General features: G+C 44.7%; 1 protein-coding gene across 1 annotated transcript in view; it reads right to left on the minus strand.

Annotated features, from left to right (window-relative positions):
• PITPNC1 (phosphatidylinositol transfer protein cytoplasmic 1) overlaps window positions 1–17,785 on the minus strand; it is a 215,199-nt gene that overhangs the window by 35,562 nt on the left and 161,852 nt on the right. The window contains exon 6 of the mRNA XM_019732864.2: window positions 6,184–6,279. Within this exon, the coding sequence (XP_019588423.1) occupies window positions 6,184–6,279 (96 nt within the window). The remainder of the gene's footprint in view (window positions 1–6,183; window positions 6,280–17,785) is intronic.

Here is a 17,785-nt window from a genome sequence, read left to right on the forward strand (position 1 = left end):
GGGGGGCCCATTGTACTTAGAAAACAGCGTTTAATCTCTCTACCTTGACAGTTATGGGGAAAATTAGATATCTCTCTTTTTGTTCTGTTCTCTCTCCATTAAGAGAGAACTCAACAGGTATTTAGACCGGTGTGGCCAACGGACCAACTGCCGAGGATTTCTTAGGAAATCCAGGAAGACTCTATAATCTGGGGGCCTGTAGGCTGAGTTCAAGAATCCCCTCCTCTTAATGGAGCCTTCTTTTACATCCTCCAAAATGAAAGGAAAGAGGAATTTGCTTTTTCTGTAGAAAGAGGCTCAAGTTGAAAGGGTAGTAGAGACTACAAACAATCACAATCCGTGCCGAGCACAGAGCCTGGCACACAGTAGGCACTTAATAAATGTGAACTAAAGAAATTCATTAATGAGTTTTGCTACTAATAGGTTTTACTAAATTTCCTTCTTACAGGAAATTTGTGAACTGGTCTACAGCAGCGTTTCTCGACTTCGCCACTTTTGAGATCTTGGGCTGGATAATACAGCTTGTGGGGAGCTGTCCTGTGCATCGTAGGGTGTTTAGCTGCATCCCTGGCCTCTGCCCACTAGATGCCAGAAGGATCCCCCACCCAGTGGTGACAATCGAAAATATCTGCAGATGTTGCCAGAGGTCCCCCAGGGTGGGGGGTAAAATTGACCCCAATTGAGAACTACTGGTCTCGAGACCCCCTTTTACTTTTCATAAATCAATGAAGATTAAAAAAAAGACAAAGCACACAAAAAAATCCTCTACTTCTAAACTTCTCCCACCAGGGTATTTCCTTTCCTTTCCTTTCTCTTTTTCCCTCTTTCTACTCTAAGCATGTCTGAAAATTGACAAGCTGCATATGCCCTCCACCTTTGTGTTTCTGGGGGAGAGCTGCAAGTGGCAGCAGCTAGGAGATGCCATTTTCTCTGGGTGCTCCTCGTCTTGTCATGGAAGCCAAACCTTATGCGTGACTACAGTGAATCAAGGAAGAAAAGCCCTGGCTTAGTATCAGCCACACCAAAGGCCCCTGAACTAGAGCCCTCCAGGCCTGACTTTCAGAGACTGTCCACACTGGACTAGTCCTGAAGGGTGGGGTGTGTCCTTGCCCCCTGCCCCCAAGCTGCTCAGCTTTGCAGATACGGGCTCGCTGCCCGTGCCGTCTGTGGGCATGCTACAACCTATCGTCCAGAGTTCCTCGTCCCTGGGCTGGCATCTTCACCTTGAAATCTTGGCAGAGCTTCAAAGGGTCGGGATGGAAATCTTGGTCGAGACAATGACCCATGTACCAACCACATAACAAGTACAACCTGCTCAGACTTTGGCTTCCCCTCCTATTTGCTGCTTTGGTGCTAACGTGACTCGTGACTCGGTACAAAGAGCCTTACGACTCTGGGGGGCAGGGCCTGGGTGGGGCTGCGTGGAGACTGGCGTTGGTGCTCTCTGTGCCTGAGAAATCACACAGATGTGTTTTTTTCAACAATCTAGCACTGCCCTGCAGAGCCCCACAATGAATATGAGCAAACAGAACTGGAGAGTGAGAGGCTCTGGGGAACTGCAGCTCAGGCCTGGGAGGCGGAGAGGAGACAGTAGCTCTGCAAAGAGAATAAGAGAGCGCTGGGCTAGGTGATCAGCTGATCCCGAGTCCTCAGTGTCCTTCTGTGCCCCTGGTGAGTGGTGGCATGAGGGCCACCAGGCAGAGGGCACCCAGAGGAAAATTCCCAGCTTCGGTCACCTTAAGGAGGGAGGCGTTCTTGACGGGATGGCTTGGAGGTTTCCAAGAAGCAATGGAAACAGAAAAGAAAGCGCTTTAATTCCCTTCCCTGGCCTGGACGGCGGTGTGTGTGACAGAAGGTGGGTGGAGAGGAGTGACCCAGATAACCCTGGTCTGAATTCATAAGCATCCAAAATCTTAGGACGGATTCAAACTGCTCGCACTTCAGCTTTCTCCACAGAAAATGTGTTCCTATGTATAATGCTGACATAGTCAACTTCCAAAGATGGAGTGGAAGAAAAAGCCCGTAAAGCTGTATGGCTCAGATTTAACCAAAAAAAAGAAACTCCGATTCACAACTGTTAGCTGAATGGCAACCGATTCATTTTCTTTGATAGCGCTGGCTCTGAAAATTGTAGCTGCTGAGAGGAAAACACAAAGCCCCTGGCTTTCACTCATTCATTCAACCACCATTTTGTGAGCATCTGCTGAGGTCTGCTCGAGGCGCACGAGCTTGGTAATATTAAATATTTAGCAGGGTCTGTATTGACGTGCCTCACAGTAGCTCTGGGATTTTATCGCCTAAGGATATAATAAAGTGTCTACTTAAAGAGAAAAAAAAAAAGATAAAGAAGACAGCGCTTGGCTTTATGGAGCTCTTGACATAACTACGAGCTAGCATGATCTAGAAGCCACAGACCAGAACTCTGCTGACAGTGGGTAGGGGAATGGGAAGCCACAGAGGAGAAGTCATGTTTGAGTTGACCTCTAAAGAGGAAAGACTGGAATCTGCCCAGTTGAGTGGCACAGAGGGAAGGATGCTGGAGTGGAGAAGGCAGAGGGCCACGCTAACACTGGGCTTCCTCCCAGCCTGTGAGGGGTGTTAAGCAGAAAATGACAAGGTCACATTTCGTTTTAGAAGGAAACTCTTGTGGTGGGGAGGGGACTGTTACTTATTTACAGTGTACCGAGTAGAAATTTATTTGGAAATGGTTTGCCTTCTGAATTGGTTGTTCCCCTTATGCTTAGTCCCTGGCTAAAGACACTCAAGCAAAAAAGCCTAGGAAACTCACTTCTCTCCCTTCTGGTGGGTTCACAGTGCAGCCATGATTCTGGAATTCGAATGACAGAGAGGTAGGGGTCACCAAAGAGTCCCAGGGAGCTGACTTTTCTTAAGATTTTATTGCAGGCTCCCAATTATGTCTTTCTCTTTGTAGTCTGACTGTAGTGAGGAAGAATTCTATCTGTCACATAGGTTGGCACTCTACTGGGAAGCAGTACTTGACAAAGAGTGTACAGGGTTGAGCCCTCGGCGGACCCTTTCTTCCACATCCAATAAGTAACCTTGAGACTCCAGAACACGAGGGGTGGCTCTGAGCTTGAGAGCTGAATCCAGAGTTCCTTTAATTTCCAATGTCATTTAGGGCCAGATAACCCTTTGTTGTGGGGGCCGTCCTGTGCATTAGCACTCTCCAACTTATGACAACCAAAAATGTTTCCAGACATTGTAAGCATCCTTGTGGGTTAAGACCTTCCCCAGCTGAGAACCACTTTTCTAGAGGACAGTTTTTCATTGTACGACTGATCACTCTCTTCCTCTTGAAACTTGCATTCCTTGTTTTCGTTTTAACTCTCTGGCCAATTCTTTGGACATTCCTGGGGCCTCTTCATCCTCTCCCTGATTTCCAAATGCTGTCGTCACTCAATACTTGGACCTGATCCCCTTTCCCATTGTACTTTATGCTTTCTTCCTCTCATCCACCCCTAGGATTTAAAATACCTTCTTTCTGCCAAATACTCCCAATTTTGTCTCCAGCCCAGACCTCTCATCTAAGCTACAGACTCATTTCTATTCGTTCTAGATGTTTCACTGGCCTCACAAAATCCATCCGTCTTTCTCTAAAACCCATTTCTCTTCTCATCCCCATCTACCCGTTGTCCAAGCCATAAAGCTTAAGGTCATCCTGACTCTTCCTTTTCTCGCATCTTTATATCCAGTCCATGGCCAATCCCTGCCAATTCTATCTTCAAAATAAACCTCAAAACCATCTGCTCCCAGCCCTCCAGTTCCAGCCACTATATAACCTAAATAACCCATAATGCGGATAACTCCAGTGACCTCAGTGGTTTCCTTCCACTCTGCTCCCTTCCAGTCCATGTTCCATCCAGAGCGGTCTTTTAAAAGCACAAATCAGAGCATATGATTTAATTACTTGAAAGTCACTCCATTACACTTGAATAACATCTACACGGCCCTATGCTCCTTTCCAACCCCGCTTTGTGCCGTTCTTCCTTTGGTTTCCACTGCTGCCTCCATGCTGGCCTTCTTTTGCGTCCTCATGCGTGTCACCTCGGGGCTCCCACACATGCTGGGACCTCCACCTGGAGCACTGTCTCCCACCTCTTTTCATCCTGTGAGTCTCGGCCTCTCATCTCTTTCAGCACATCTTTCCTCATCTCATCCTTTTAAATTCGGTTTTCCCATCACAGTCTCTCCCTGCATGATTCTTTATGGCACTTGTGACTTTGAACTCCATATGTATTCGTGTGCTTATTTTTTTTTATTGTTTGGTTCCCCTGCTAGACTGGAAGTGCCCTGAGGGGACCAACCCTCTGTGTCGCTTCTGCCCATTGCTATGTCCCCATCTTAATACTGGATGTGACACTTAGTGAGTACTCAGTAAATATTTATTGGATGAATGACTATTCACCTCTCATTTCCTTGGTCAAACTGCATGCAGAAAAGAATACTTCATGACCCAGAGAAATGAATGACTATGAAGCACGAAGTCTAATCTAGAATGTCTGTGTAAATGACAAGAAGCTTTCCAGTGGTGGTTCTTGGGAGCGTGAAGCACAGGGAAATGAGTCAGGCACTGCTGACTAGAAATGAAACTTGTTGGTGTTATCATTAGTATTCCATATCTGTCCTAAGACTTTTCACAGAATCAGGAGGGAACTCCCCAAGTAACGGACAGGACCGCCCCAAAGCAATCGAAGAGGAAGAGCTGCAGTTTTCTGGCAACACTGCCTTCCTGGAAGGCCTGAGCTCCCAAAGAAGCCAGGATGTCCAGGATGGACAGAATGCACCCACCGCCTACCCCGCTAGGAGCCACACAAGTGATGCGCCAACAGTTTCATCCAACATGTTGTATGATCCCCACATCACCAAAGCCCCATAAGAATCGGTGGATTTGATAGGAAACCACAGAAATTTCTCCTGCGTAGAGTGAGACAAGGGGAGGTCAGGTTTCTCCTTTTCCGCAGGTCCACAGTTCCTCACAGAGTGTTTCACTTTGTTTTTCTGAAAATTCACGAGTGTGGCGGGCTGCAGTGTGCAGTGTAAATGGATGATGTTAAAAAGCTCAGTCTTTGACTCGAACCCAGAGTGATTCACATCAGCCTCTCCCGGTCTTGGAAGAGACAGCAGCTGCAGAGCACAGGCCTGCAGTTCAGCAGCAGCTCAGCATTTGCTAAGATCAAGTTAGACTGTGACATCCGAACGAATCCCAAAACTTGGAGGCAAAAAAATCTGAACCAGATTGGGAGCCCAGTTTGTGCAACAGTGGAATTTATTTTTAACGGGTTTATTTATTATGTCTTAAATCAGTCTTAATGAATCTGACAGAAGAGTTTCAAGGTCCACCCGTTACGGCTCAAGGACGACGCTGGGGCCCTGAGTCCAAACATACTGTGATTGGCTGCATGTTGCTAAACAACAAAAATAGCCCTGCATCTGTTGTCCTTGCAGGGCTGGGGCGTTATTTACAGGGGGATCACCCAAGTGCCATCAGCGGCCATTAATACAATACTAATGGGATATAAATGATGACTTAGATCAACAGTAAAATAAAAAGGTCGGACCAAAGCAAACAATGGGTTCTGGTAGGGTAGAAGCTGTAGAGAAAGATATTCTCTTAAATTTATTCTCAGTCAAGATGAAAGGAAAAGCTCCCAGGAAGGCGCTTCCTGCTTTGAGAGCAAGGTTAGGGCTGGGATGAGCTGCCCAAGTTCAGTATTCACTCAGAGGGAACTGATGGAGCATTTTGTGTTAGACTTTAAAGATACAAATAAAGTTACACAGCCCCTGCCCTCAGGAAGCATGCAGACGGAGAGACAGGTTGTACAGAAGCCTGGAAAAACAGGAAGCCAGAGGTGGCCGCCGTGTTTTCAGAGAGGCCAGTATGTTGGATAGTTCAGCCTTTTGAATATTTTGCTGCCCAGAATGATGGCAGAGTTGGGGAGCTGGGAAGACTAAATTGAAACTGAATGGCAGCCAGGGCCAGTGACAGGCCCTGAGGAGTAGGGACTTAATTTTGAGACTCACAATTAAGAATCCAACAACATGTGAAACCAAATTGAATCAGGATAAAGACAGATGGAGGTCTCCCAGGCTAGGCTGGACTTAATAATATTTGGTGAATAAATGAATAAATCTTTTCCACATGTCATCCCATCTATTGCTTACCTCAGATTCTTTGTAGTAACGTTCTGGAAGTTCATCGCAGGCAATATCAATAAAGCAAACTTCTCTCTCGAGGTCTTTGGCTTCACCGTCAAAAATCTGAAAGGGCAGAGCAACACATCAAAGGTTAGTGATACCAGGTGATATCCTCAAGGTGTCCGCAGGTTGGCACACCCGTGCCTGCGGTGAAATAACACCCCACAGAGCGTCTTCACGTGGCTCAGTGCCCCTGGCTAGTGTTTTCCACCTGTCTCAGAATGTGCGAGAACCATGAAAGGCTTTTATTCATGGCCTACGTTTTGTCACATCAGAGACAGGTGTAGCATCAATCACTGCATGGTGAGGGGTAGAAGATAAAGGCTATTTTTAGAAGTTCTCGAATGAAGAAATACATCTCTTCCAAAAGCCTTTTCCAAAAATGACGTCTGTTGATTTTTGGCAGTTAATCTGAACAAAGGGAGGAAAGAGTCTAAAAAAGGTCTGGCTAGATATGAGGCATAGAGCAGTAATATAGCCCAAGATTTAGAGAAGAAAAAAATGTGGGTTTTTGTGTGTGTGGAATTTTTCCATATATTTAATTTCATAAATAATACGTGTTCATTGCAGAAAATGCAGATAAACAGAAGAAAATAAAGACGGTCCACAATCCCAATACCCAGCGATAAACATGGTATTATTCTTGATCATTTAAGAGCACAGTTTCCTTGGTACACGTAGGGGTGAGAAAGCAGAACTTGGAAAGATACTCAGATGGCTTCCTGCCAGTCTACTCTCGATTTCGTGGGCCAGAATGTCTATCACTTGCAAAGAAATGTGTAAGACAGCCACATATAGAGATATAAATTTTGGTGGAAAGATTATATTCCTCTAGTTTTCCCAATTGCTATTTTTCTGTTCTAAAGGGATGATCTTGCCAGCGCTTCTGAAAAATGGTAAACAGATTAAGTTTGCAAAAACCACTTCATCCTTGGAGGAAGTTTTAACTGTATCCCCACTTCATTGTTTAGTTAATTCCAGCAGGGGGATCTTCTGTTAACACTAATTAAATCTGACCCTTCAGAAAGGAATGGAATATTTTGGAAGAACAAGGAATATTTAGTCATCAACCAATGACTAAAAACATGGTTTTGACACAAATTTGGTGCCTATTAATAATATATCTCCCACAGAAAAGCAACTGCAGGGCTCTTTACATGCTATACTCTCCTTGGTTTGATTGTCAGGTTGAAACTATTAGTACTTTCCAAATGCTTTCTGAATAATATTGGTGTTGGTAATTATCCTCCAAGTCTGCTGTTTGCTCTGTTGCTTATTCTAAAATGATTGGAGACTGGATTCTTCAGACTGGTCCAAGGAGATTAACTCCCTGGTCTGACCTGAAGTGGCCACTGCATTTTCCTTAAAGGCAGAGAAAGATTGATTCTTGGATCAGCTCTGATTCCTTCCACTGCCACTTGAAGTCAAGTGCTTTGGGACCCTCCTCAGATGTGTGGGAGGGACAGGCAGATTGCTTTGAAATGAAACAGACGGTGGGGAAACAAGTTCAAGTTTGAGTGGAAAACTAAGTTGAGAAATGAAATACTGGGTCTCAGGTTGCTTGTGTGTTTTCTCTTGCTCTCTTTTATGCACGAGTGTCTTTCAAGTGTGTGCCGAGAGAAGAAAGACACGTGCCTTCTTAAGGAAACAAAACAAAATGGAACACCCCAGAGGGAAATGAGCTTCTAGAAAGTAAATTGAAAAAGAAGTTAGAGGGGTCTGACATTTATTGGTGATAAGATTTATGGGCCTGAAAGACGGGGAAATAAACAGGGGTTAAGGGAGTTAATGACAGATTATGTGGCTTTTCCTACTTTAATTCAAACATTTTTTGATCACCAGTTATCACATTGCCCCTCAGCTCCAAATTCACCCTTTGGTCTCTGCTCTGAGACAATGGACGGAACCCTGCAAGCATTTCTCCTTTATAGTGAGTACATTAAGCCATGTACTAGAGGGAGGAGTCTGCAGGAAGAAGAAGGAGGCTCCTCTCCCTGGTTTGGATTTTACTCCTGTTGCAGACTATGTGAAGAGACGTTCAGTGCTGCTGTCCCAGCAGCATGCTCAGCGTGCCGAGTTGCTTGGTGACCTTGCAACCCTTCACTCTGGCCCGCCTGAGGCTGGCACTATGCGATCAGGCCTTGCATTGGCAGTGGTACTCTGACTCTACACACCTGCCAACCAGCCTCATCTCACCTACACCCAGAGGGCTGTTTTCAGCCGCCCAGCAACTGTGGACCAGCTCTCGTCCAGGCAGCCCAGCAAACTTCTCTGCCATCCCATGGGCTACGACCACGACTTCTCCAATGAAGTCTGAGCCCCCACTGTGGAGAGGGGCCCCTTCCAAGTTGGTTCTAGTTTGGGTACTATTCTCCCTCAGCCTTAGGTACCCTTTATGAGTACAGTATTATTATCCCCAATTTTCACATGAGAAACCAAGGCTCAAAGGAGTACAGAGCTTTGCCTGAGGTCACACAGCAGAGAAGGTTAGATCCAGGGCAAGTCTCCAGCCTTCACCACCAGGCTCCTCCAGTGATAAAAGCTTGCCTCTTGGCACCCAACCGAGAAGATAAATATCAGTCAAAAGTGCTTCCTGCTTCTTTCCAGAAAGATGAAATTGGAATCTGGTTCTCCTCCCACTACTTAGAAAATGTATGTCCTGAGTAGCTACATTATTGGGAACTCCCAAAAGACTGGGAGCTTTTCTTCTAGTTGAATAGCTGAGGCTGCAGCATCTACCCTTCAATTCAAACTCTGGTCTCCTTCATTAATGTGGCACTTAATTCTTGCATTGAAGTCCATGAAATGTCAAGCACCTTTGCAGTAAATGTTTCAGGGTGGGGTTCCCACCACCTGAAGAAAGCCACAAAAAAATCACTTTGAGGACCTCCATGTCCCCTTCAATCTTGAGATTACAAAGAGTCATAATTTCCAATAAATAATTAATCTCCAATGACTAGAGATTTTAGGAGATGCTCCGTAAGTGCCTGCTGAATTAATGGAAGACATTAGCTTCTACCTTCCAAAGAGGAATCGGTAGCAGGAATATTGCTTACTAATTGATGTTAGTTTCCTTTCATGAGTGAGTTCTATTTCCTTGGTTGTAAGCACCCTAACTTTCCAGAATTCCTAATATAGAGCTCAAGGTGGGGTGGAAACCTCCTACCATTGGCTGACAGGTTCTACGCTGGGAACCATATCTGAGTTTGAATTCAGTGATCTCTGTGTAACCTTGGGGCAGGCCCTGCACCTCCTCTGCAAAATAAAAGGCTTAGTATAGATGGGTAGGGTCCAGGGAGTTATGAAACATCCTGGAATTTGGAACTGTAGCCAGAATTCGGGGAGGTGCATTTTTCTGGAGAGAGAGACACGTTTTATCTGATTATCAAAGATATCTGTGGCCTCGGTGAGGTTGCGATCAAGAGACCCTGATGACCACCGACATTCTTTCTAATTGAAATGTCTTGTAATATTGACTGACCTCTGGGTCATGTCAGTCTCCCAGGTCTTGCTCTTTGGCTCAGTTCTTTTCTGCCCCTTCACCCCACAGTGAGCAGACTTGGGTGGTGCAGAGGGGCTGCAGCAGCAGGGAACCAGGAAGCGGTTGGTGGGGGTCATGATGTAGTGTAATCAGAGGCCATACCCAGGGTGAAACAGTATAATCTTCATGTTCAATTTAGGGCATGGCCCAGAATTAAGCCAATGCTGTTAGAATCAGAGGCGTGCCAGGCCCCAAAGGAAAACAGCGAGAGTAAGTATTCATTTGGGCTTCCCCAGTGGCAGCGTTAGCAGCTGTCAGAACTCTGGTCCAACCACCAGCTCTTTGAGGTGGAGTAAAAGATCTGCTGAGATAACTTTAGGACAAGATGCATCTTGATACGTCAAGTCAAAGGTCTGCCAGGATCACACCTGACACAGGTGCTATGCACTGTCAAGCTTTGGGAGCTTCTATGGCAGAATTTGTCTCCTGATATGGGAGTCGGATTTGGGAATCGTGGTACTTTCCCTAAATCCCCTATAATAACATTCCCATCTTTGGTTATTTATCAGACATGCCCACCCATGGATCCTCTGCAGGGAATTTCAGTGCCAATTGGTGGACTCTGCTAACCTCCACCCCCTCCACCACCCCATCAGGCAATGAACACTCAATAAACAAACTCCTTTTAATATACACTGAACAATATTACAATGAGAAGGCAAATCTCCCGAGTAAATTCTATCTTATAGATTCCAAAATAAAAAGGGAGTCATTTTCCCTTTCTTGTAAAGCATGATGAACATTAAGTATCAAGTAGCTTTAAAATCTTCATATATTTTGACCTAGTAAGCTTAAGCTTTGGAGAAGTTATCTTAAGAGCTTAAATAAAGGGAAAGCTTTATGCACCAAGATTTTCACTGCAACATTATTGTAATGGTAAGAAAACAGAAAGAGAGAGACAGAGAGAGCGCAAACAGCTTAAATGTGGAGAAATGGCAAAGGAAATTATGCTAAATCCAATTGATGAACTATTATGCAGCCATTAATAAGTCCATTCTTAAAAATGATTTTCCCAGAGGGCATACATGGGGGTGGGTGGGATGGAGAAAAGGAGATGCCCCATATTTGATACAGGCAAATGCTGAGTCATGAGGTCATAACAACACACCAGACTTCTTCCTTGAACAGCAGTGTCTTTCTAGATTCTGTAATCTCTCATTTTGCTTCTAGATTTTGTGATCTCTCTTGTTACAGCCCATTGACGTGAGAGCACTGTTACGGCGGCTTTCAGAAATCCACCATCCTGGGAATCAGGGATTCTGCAGCCCCTTTTCCTATAATGGTAACTTTTGTGGTTTAAGATCCAAGTTTAGATGGGAACTCTCTGTACTTTCTGCACAATTTTTCCGTAAACCTAAAACAGCTCTAAAAAACAGTCTATTATTAAACAAATTGGGGGGCGGGGAGGGAGATTCAAGCTTAGTAGCTGTGTGGATTTTATTTTCCTGCCATCTGCCCAAGTTACCAAGGAAGCAGGTAGGGGTAGTTGATTAGTAGGGATTGTGAGAAAAATCTACTAGTCATTTTGTTTTATGCCTCAGATATGAGTAAGAGAACAAACCATCACAGCTAAGCCACTGTTGTCCTCTCACTTTATTTCGCTGAACTTGGGAGGTCTCAGGGGTAAGCAGTTGACTAAGACATACCAGCCAAGAACAGGTCAAGCAAGAAGGCACACAGGAAGCAGAATATTTGTTTTAACAGTGCTTCTTCCATTTTAATACTCTGGGTTTGCAAAGTGGCCATGGTTTTGGTGGAAGGCAGGGGACTGTAGAGCCACCAGAAGCTGGAAAAAGCAAGGAAAGATTCGTCCCTAAAGTCTCTGCAGGGAGCGTGGCGCCGCTGACACCTTGATTTCAGACTTCTAGCCTCCAGAACTGTGTGAGAATAAAATTTCTGTTGTTTTAAGCCCCCCAAGTTTGTGGTAATTATTAATAGTTATGGTAGCTCTAGGACATTGATACAACTCTACACCTTTCTTTCTTCCTTCTTTCCTTCCTTCCTTCCTTCCTTCCTTCCTTCCTTCCTTCCTTCCTTCCTTCCTTCCTTTCTTTTTGTAAGGACCTCTTCCTTCCATTCTCAAGATCAAGATGAAACTCTCAGTCTCTGGAGGGGGAAAAACTGTCCTGAACTTTCATGAATGCAGGCAGCCAGGCTTTCTTTCTTTTCTTTCTTTCTTTTTTGTTTTTGTTCTTTTGGTTCTGCTATTAAATGTGTGCAGGAAGAAGAGGGGGGTTAGAACGGGAAAAGAAAACTCAGAAGAATGCACTATATGTGGACTTCAGACTGGTGACGAAGACTCACTCCTTAAGACTCACTCCTTAATTTTAAAGAAAACAATTATTCATGACACCTGTTCAAGACGGTAAGGCGGAGATTTATCTTTTTCCTGTCACCGCCCACCCTCAAAGGTTGCAGAAAAGTCAAAACAGCAGACAGAAACCTGATGCCAACAATACAGAAGAGACAGAAGGGCAGGAATAACGTAGGGCATTGCTCATCAGTGAAGTTCAAAACCAAAAGTTGATGCTACATGCACCTGAGGAATGAGAACAACTGAGAGATAAAGGTGGAAAGGATGCCCTGGAAAGTGGGGGGATAGACATCTCAGGGTAAAGAGCATAACAGACTGAAGGTAAATTCACAGCTCGATCCCTTTGAGGGAAAGGATACTTCTTTCTATTAGAGAGTCGGTGTCTAGAAAGAGCTCCAGGAAACCAGCGGAGGGTTCAGAACCCATTTCATGTTGTGGCTTGAAGTGAACGCACATTTGGGTGAGATGAAAGGTAAGGAAGAAGGTTCAAGACACAGGAGTCAAAGTGACACGGTGACAGATGAGAAAACGATTCTGGCTGGAGAAACAATGTTCTAATGAGGAGCCACTCATTAAGAAAAGGAGAGAAAAGTCCATTAAAGCAAAGCAGAAGGGTCACGAATGCTATGACTCAATTCATTTACTAAAATGACTTTTGTTTTCCCCCTGTGGCACAAAAAGGCTTCTAAGTTATGGTTCCCAGGGCATCTGTAACAAAGCCCTTTTCATAAGCTTGGTCTAATGTCAGAACAGAGCAGCCTCAGTCCGGATACTTCCTCCAGGCCACAGCCCCTTGGGACGCGCAGACTGTGTCCCGAGACCCGGCCAACACTTCACACGGGCACGTGTGGATACTGGCACCTGAGATGGTGTATGGTTTCCTCACGGTAGGATCAATAATGCTTCCTAATATAAGTCTCAGAGGCTGAGCTTAAAATAGTTTCAATTTCTCCTCGTTCCTTCTTATTTCAATTCACAGGGTAGGCTCTGGGAACTAGTACTGCTGGTTTTCTCAAGCAGACAAATCGATATTTCACCTGGAAGCGTTCACAGGCTTGCTCTGGGACAGCCCTCAATAGCCTCAGTGTTTGGGGCTTGCCACATCAAGGTGACTCTGAGCCCCGTCCTTCCCCAAAACGTTCTGGAGACTAAACAATGACTCCTTTGCACAAAGAGGCAGAGTTCCTGACACAGAAAATTGACTGGTATTCGCTTTTCCCCAAGAAGCCACTACCTCAGTCTTGAGGGAAGAGAATAAAATACTGAGCTAGAGGTGACTTGCTGAGGCTGGTGCCGTGGAGAGGCCACACCAGGATGTCAACAGACATGAGGAGAGCGACAAGGAGGCTGCCAGCAGCCTTACTCTCTAGAGGCCAGTTTCCTTCTCTTGTTCACCAAACGAGTGTCCTGAGGTACTTCAGAGCCTTATGTCTCCTTCCAGCTCATTCCTGGCATGCCTCTCCCGGCAAAACAATGGGACGGGCACCAGCCCAAAACCACTTAAGCCTCATGACAGATTGCATCAACTGTCAGAAAAAACAAAGTCAGGGAACAGATTGTTACATTTTCCTGGTAGGTTGTATTTTGTTTGGTTTTCCTTTCAGTATGGCTCTCAAATATACAATTGTGAATCAACTTCGGGCTGTCGCTCATGTCCTTCTAATATAACCACCTTTTCTTTTCTCTTTTCCGTCTCGTACTGCTCCTTCATTACGGAAAATACAGTTAGAAAATTGCAGAGAGAGAAAATATAGTACGGTGATGATGAGCCTGGACTCGAGTCAGCGGGCCTGGGGTTATGACCAGGCTCTGCTCCTTGGCTGGGTGACCTGGGCACACTAACGAGGACAGCTGGACCTCACTTTCCTCATCTGTAAAGTAAGAGCATTATCAGCTCCTCCCTTAATGGGTAGGAGTGAGGCCTCAAAGACATAAAGCAGATAAAGCCCACTTTATTTTGACCTGGCCACGGTAAGTGCCCTGTTGGTATTAGATGTTAGTCTCATGGGGGGTGGGGGGGGGAGGAATTACCACAAAGCCAGCGCTTATTTTTAAGGTCTCCATCACATTTCATCATACGGCTGTAACATAAATGAACCTATCTGTTCATTTAATGTTTAAGACCTTTCCTCCCCTCCTCATTGTATATAATACTATAGTGAATACCTGTAATAAAATGTGAATCTTCGATTGTTAATGACCCAACAAACCTGTATGTCCAGATACTTTCTCTGAATTCCAGGCCTTTTGATAGCAACGGACTATCGGACACCAATCTGACTTTAGTTAAAATTGACATGTTCAAAACTCCACTCAGCATCTCCGCCCCTACCCTTTGGTTTTGAAGCTTGAGTTGGCGCCTCCTCTTGTGGACCTTTAATCTAAGGGAGAAACCTGGGTGTCATCCTGGGCTCTTATTTCTTTCTCATTCTCCTATCTGGTCACGCACCAAGTCCTGTGAACTCCACTGCCTCTGTATCTCACCAATCCATCTCCCTGACAGACTTTCTATTCTCTATCTCACCTGGACAACCACAGGACCCTGAACTTCCCTTTTTCTTGAGACTCTGGTTTCCACACTCCATCCATCCATCTATCCATATACCCACCCATGAAGCTTTCTTCCCAATATGCTAGGGTGGTTTGTTCATCACCCTGGAACATACCTGGTTACGGTGGAAAGAGTATAGACCAAGAGTCAAAACATCTCATTCTAGCCTTGGCTCCATGGCTTAGGAGTTATGTGGCCCTAGAAACTCATCACGCCTCAGTTCATCATCTGGAAGTGAGCACTCTTCGTGTCAGGACCAGGTGAGAGAATGGGTGTGAAGGTGCCAGGTAAATTCCAAAATGCTACACAAATATATGGAATTAATACACTTGGCCTCTACCTGTCAACTAACTCACTGTCTATGATGTTCCTTTTTTCTCTCTTCCTGGATTCAAGCATGGCCCCCACTCACCCCTCTGAGCATCAGGCTTCCTAACAACTCACTGTTTCAACCGTCCAAGCCCTGGCTCTTGCTCCTCGTTTTGCTCTAAAGGCTCTTCCCCACTGTATCTGCCTGTGTCACACTAATTCATCTTCCAAGGTCATGGCCTCTGCCAAGTCTTTCTTGATTACCTTTTAGTAAAGCATAAGCATATATATATATATGAGTTCATTTTTTTGGGGGGGTTATGGTTAAATTCATGTGGTTATGGTTAAATTCTTGGGCTCTCAGAGATCCCAATGCATAGGTCCTTGATGGAACTGCCAGGGGAACACTACCTCCAGTAAAGTGGTTTGTCTCAGCTGTTGCTACTTTTGTTAAATTAGAGGATCATAAATCATTAACACTCAAAGAAAGGTTGAACAATTTATCTTTCAGCTCCAGGCTTTTGAAATCTCCCCAGCTAAAGCCTAATCAGGCAAATGGCAATAGATCCATTGTGGGTTTTGTTTTAAAATATAATTACCTATCAAACTGGAGAATCTAGAGTAAATGTCCTAGTTGTATTGTTTTGGAGAGCTGCCTGGACATGGAAGATGAAATAACCTTGACAGGTGACAGCGAAAGTCTATCATTTCAGTTAATTCTGCAGATCTGGACTAGTAGCATTCCAAAGGCTCTAGTAAAAGATGGTTATTTCCTCGGTCCCATTAGTGCCCCAGCCCTATAAGCATATGTGGCCCCAGGGGTGGTGGGGAATATGCTATTCAACTGATGTATCTCATTCATCAGTGCATCCCTCAAACAGTCTTTTAATATTTTGTATATAATTGAAGCTCAATTTTTCGCTGTTGTTGAACTTAACTGATGGGCTAAAAACCATCAAGTCCGGTTTTAACATTAGCATTTGTTTGCTAGTAGTTGATTCATTTTCTTGTCTGCCAGCAGACGACATTTCGTGAGCCAACAAATAGTAGCAGATGATAAAGTTTAGAAAAAAAATTGTGTGAGAAAAAAGAAAACTTGAGAAAACGCCCACCCATGAAATCTCCTTCTTTCAACAAATTAGGAAAAATTATTGCGAGGTATAAGTTTTGGGGCTGAATCCCTTGGATCAAAGAATAATAGTTTGAGAATCATGCCTCAATACCAATGACAAGAGCCTGAGCGGCAACTTAAGATCCTTGCACAGAACACACCCTTCCAGCATGTTCCAAATGGCACTTTGAGCACTTTAATGTGCATACAGATCACTTGGGGAAACTTACTAAAATGCAGGTTCTGGTTCAGTGGGTCTGGAGGAGAGCCCGAGACTCTAATCAGGTCCCAGCTGAAGCTGAAGCTAAGGATTCTATAAACATCTGATAATTGGGGGAATATAAACCTAAGGCAGAGACTATGGGATGAAGAAACTACAGAGGAAAAGTAGGGGCCAGATGGAATTCCATCCCGGCAATGGAAGCCACTGTGAAATTGTCAGATTTGGGGTCTACATCGATCCCCGCAGGCAGCTCTGTGGGAGATGGGTTCAGTGAGTGACTGTTCTAGAAAAGAGTTAAGGACCTTAACCAGGGCAACAGTAGTTGACATAGAGAAGATAGAATGGATGCGATATTTAGGAGCCAAAACGATCCAAATAGAACTCTCAGGCTTAGCAACTTGGGTGCAAAAGGCAAATGGAGGCAGGGAATTTGGCTTCTTTTCTCTAATCCAATCAGACCCACTTCTGCTCTGAATGAGCCTGTTTGTTAAAGCTTCAGGAATAGCTGCAGAAGTTAGAGGCCAGGTGAGAAGGAGCCTACCATTGCCTCTGCTTTGGGAATCTTCCTGCTGTCTCTCAAGGTGATTTCAGAGCAGGCAGACATTGTTCCTTCTGCAGGGTTAGAAGAACACATCAGCCTGAGCTTCGGCCTGTCTCTCACACTGGCCCCCAACCCCAGCTCTGGGATGAACACAGCTTGAAAAACCGAAGGAGGCCAAAGTCTTCCCAAAAGCCAGAAAATTAAACAGGGAAGCCAAGCCTCACGTGTATGGGGAAGGGACATTTTTTAAGTCCGCAAAGACCCCGCATCGCTAATACAGAATTCCGGCCAGAGAGGCACAGCCTGACTCTAATCATGAAAACACAAATAGGAAAACCCAAGAATGAGGAACAGCCACAAAACATGGCCTGTACTTTCCAAAATATCAGTGTCATGAAAGACAAAGCTGAGCATTTGCTCCGGATTAAAGGAGCCCAAAGAAAGCGACAACTAGATGCAATGTGTGTGCCTGCACTGGAACACGAATCATGAGGTTTTCTATTGTTCACTATAAACGTAATTATTGGGACAATTGGCAAAATGTAAATACGACTGTATCAGATAATACCATTGTATTAATGTTAAATTTCCAAAACTTAGTCATTGCACTACGGTCACATAAGGGAAAGTCCTTGTTCTCCATGTATATTGTATTTAAGGGTGAAGAGGGTCCTGATGTCTGCAACTTATTCTCAAAGGGTTCTGGGAAAAAATAAGTTAATATTTATGGAGAGAGAGAGAGAGAGTAAGCAGAGGTAGGAAAAGGTTAATAGTGAATCTAGAATCATTGTTTTTATTCTTGCAACTTCTCTGAAGGTTTGAAATTTTTTTAAATGAAAAGGTTAAGAGACAGTCACAAGAAATTGCTGGTTTGGAGAAAGCAGCTACAATGCCAGAGGCAACCCCTAAGCAGGAAAACTGGGCACATCACCCAGTGTTGAGAGCTGCTGGCAGCAGAGAACCGCTTGCCTGCCCTGAA

The sequence above is a fragment of the Rhinolophus sinicus genome, linkage group LG15 (genome assembly GCF_036562045.2).
Source record: "Rhinolophus sinicus isolate RSC01 linkage group LG15, ASM3656204v1, whole genome shotgun sequence".
Classification (NCBI taxonomy): Eukaryota; Metazoa; Chordata; class Mammalia; order Chiroptera; family Rhinolophidae; genus Rhinolophus; species Rhinolophus sinicus.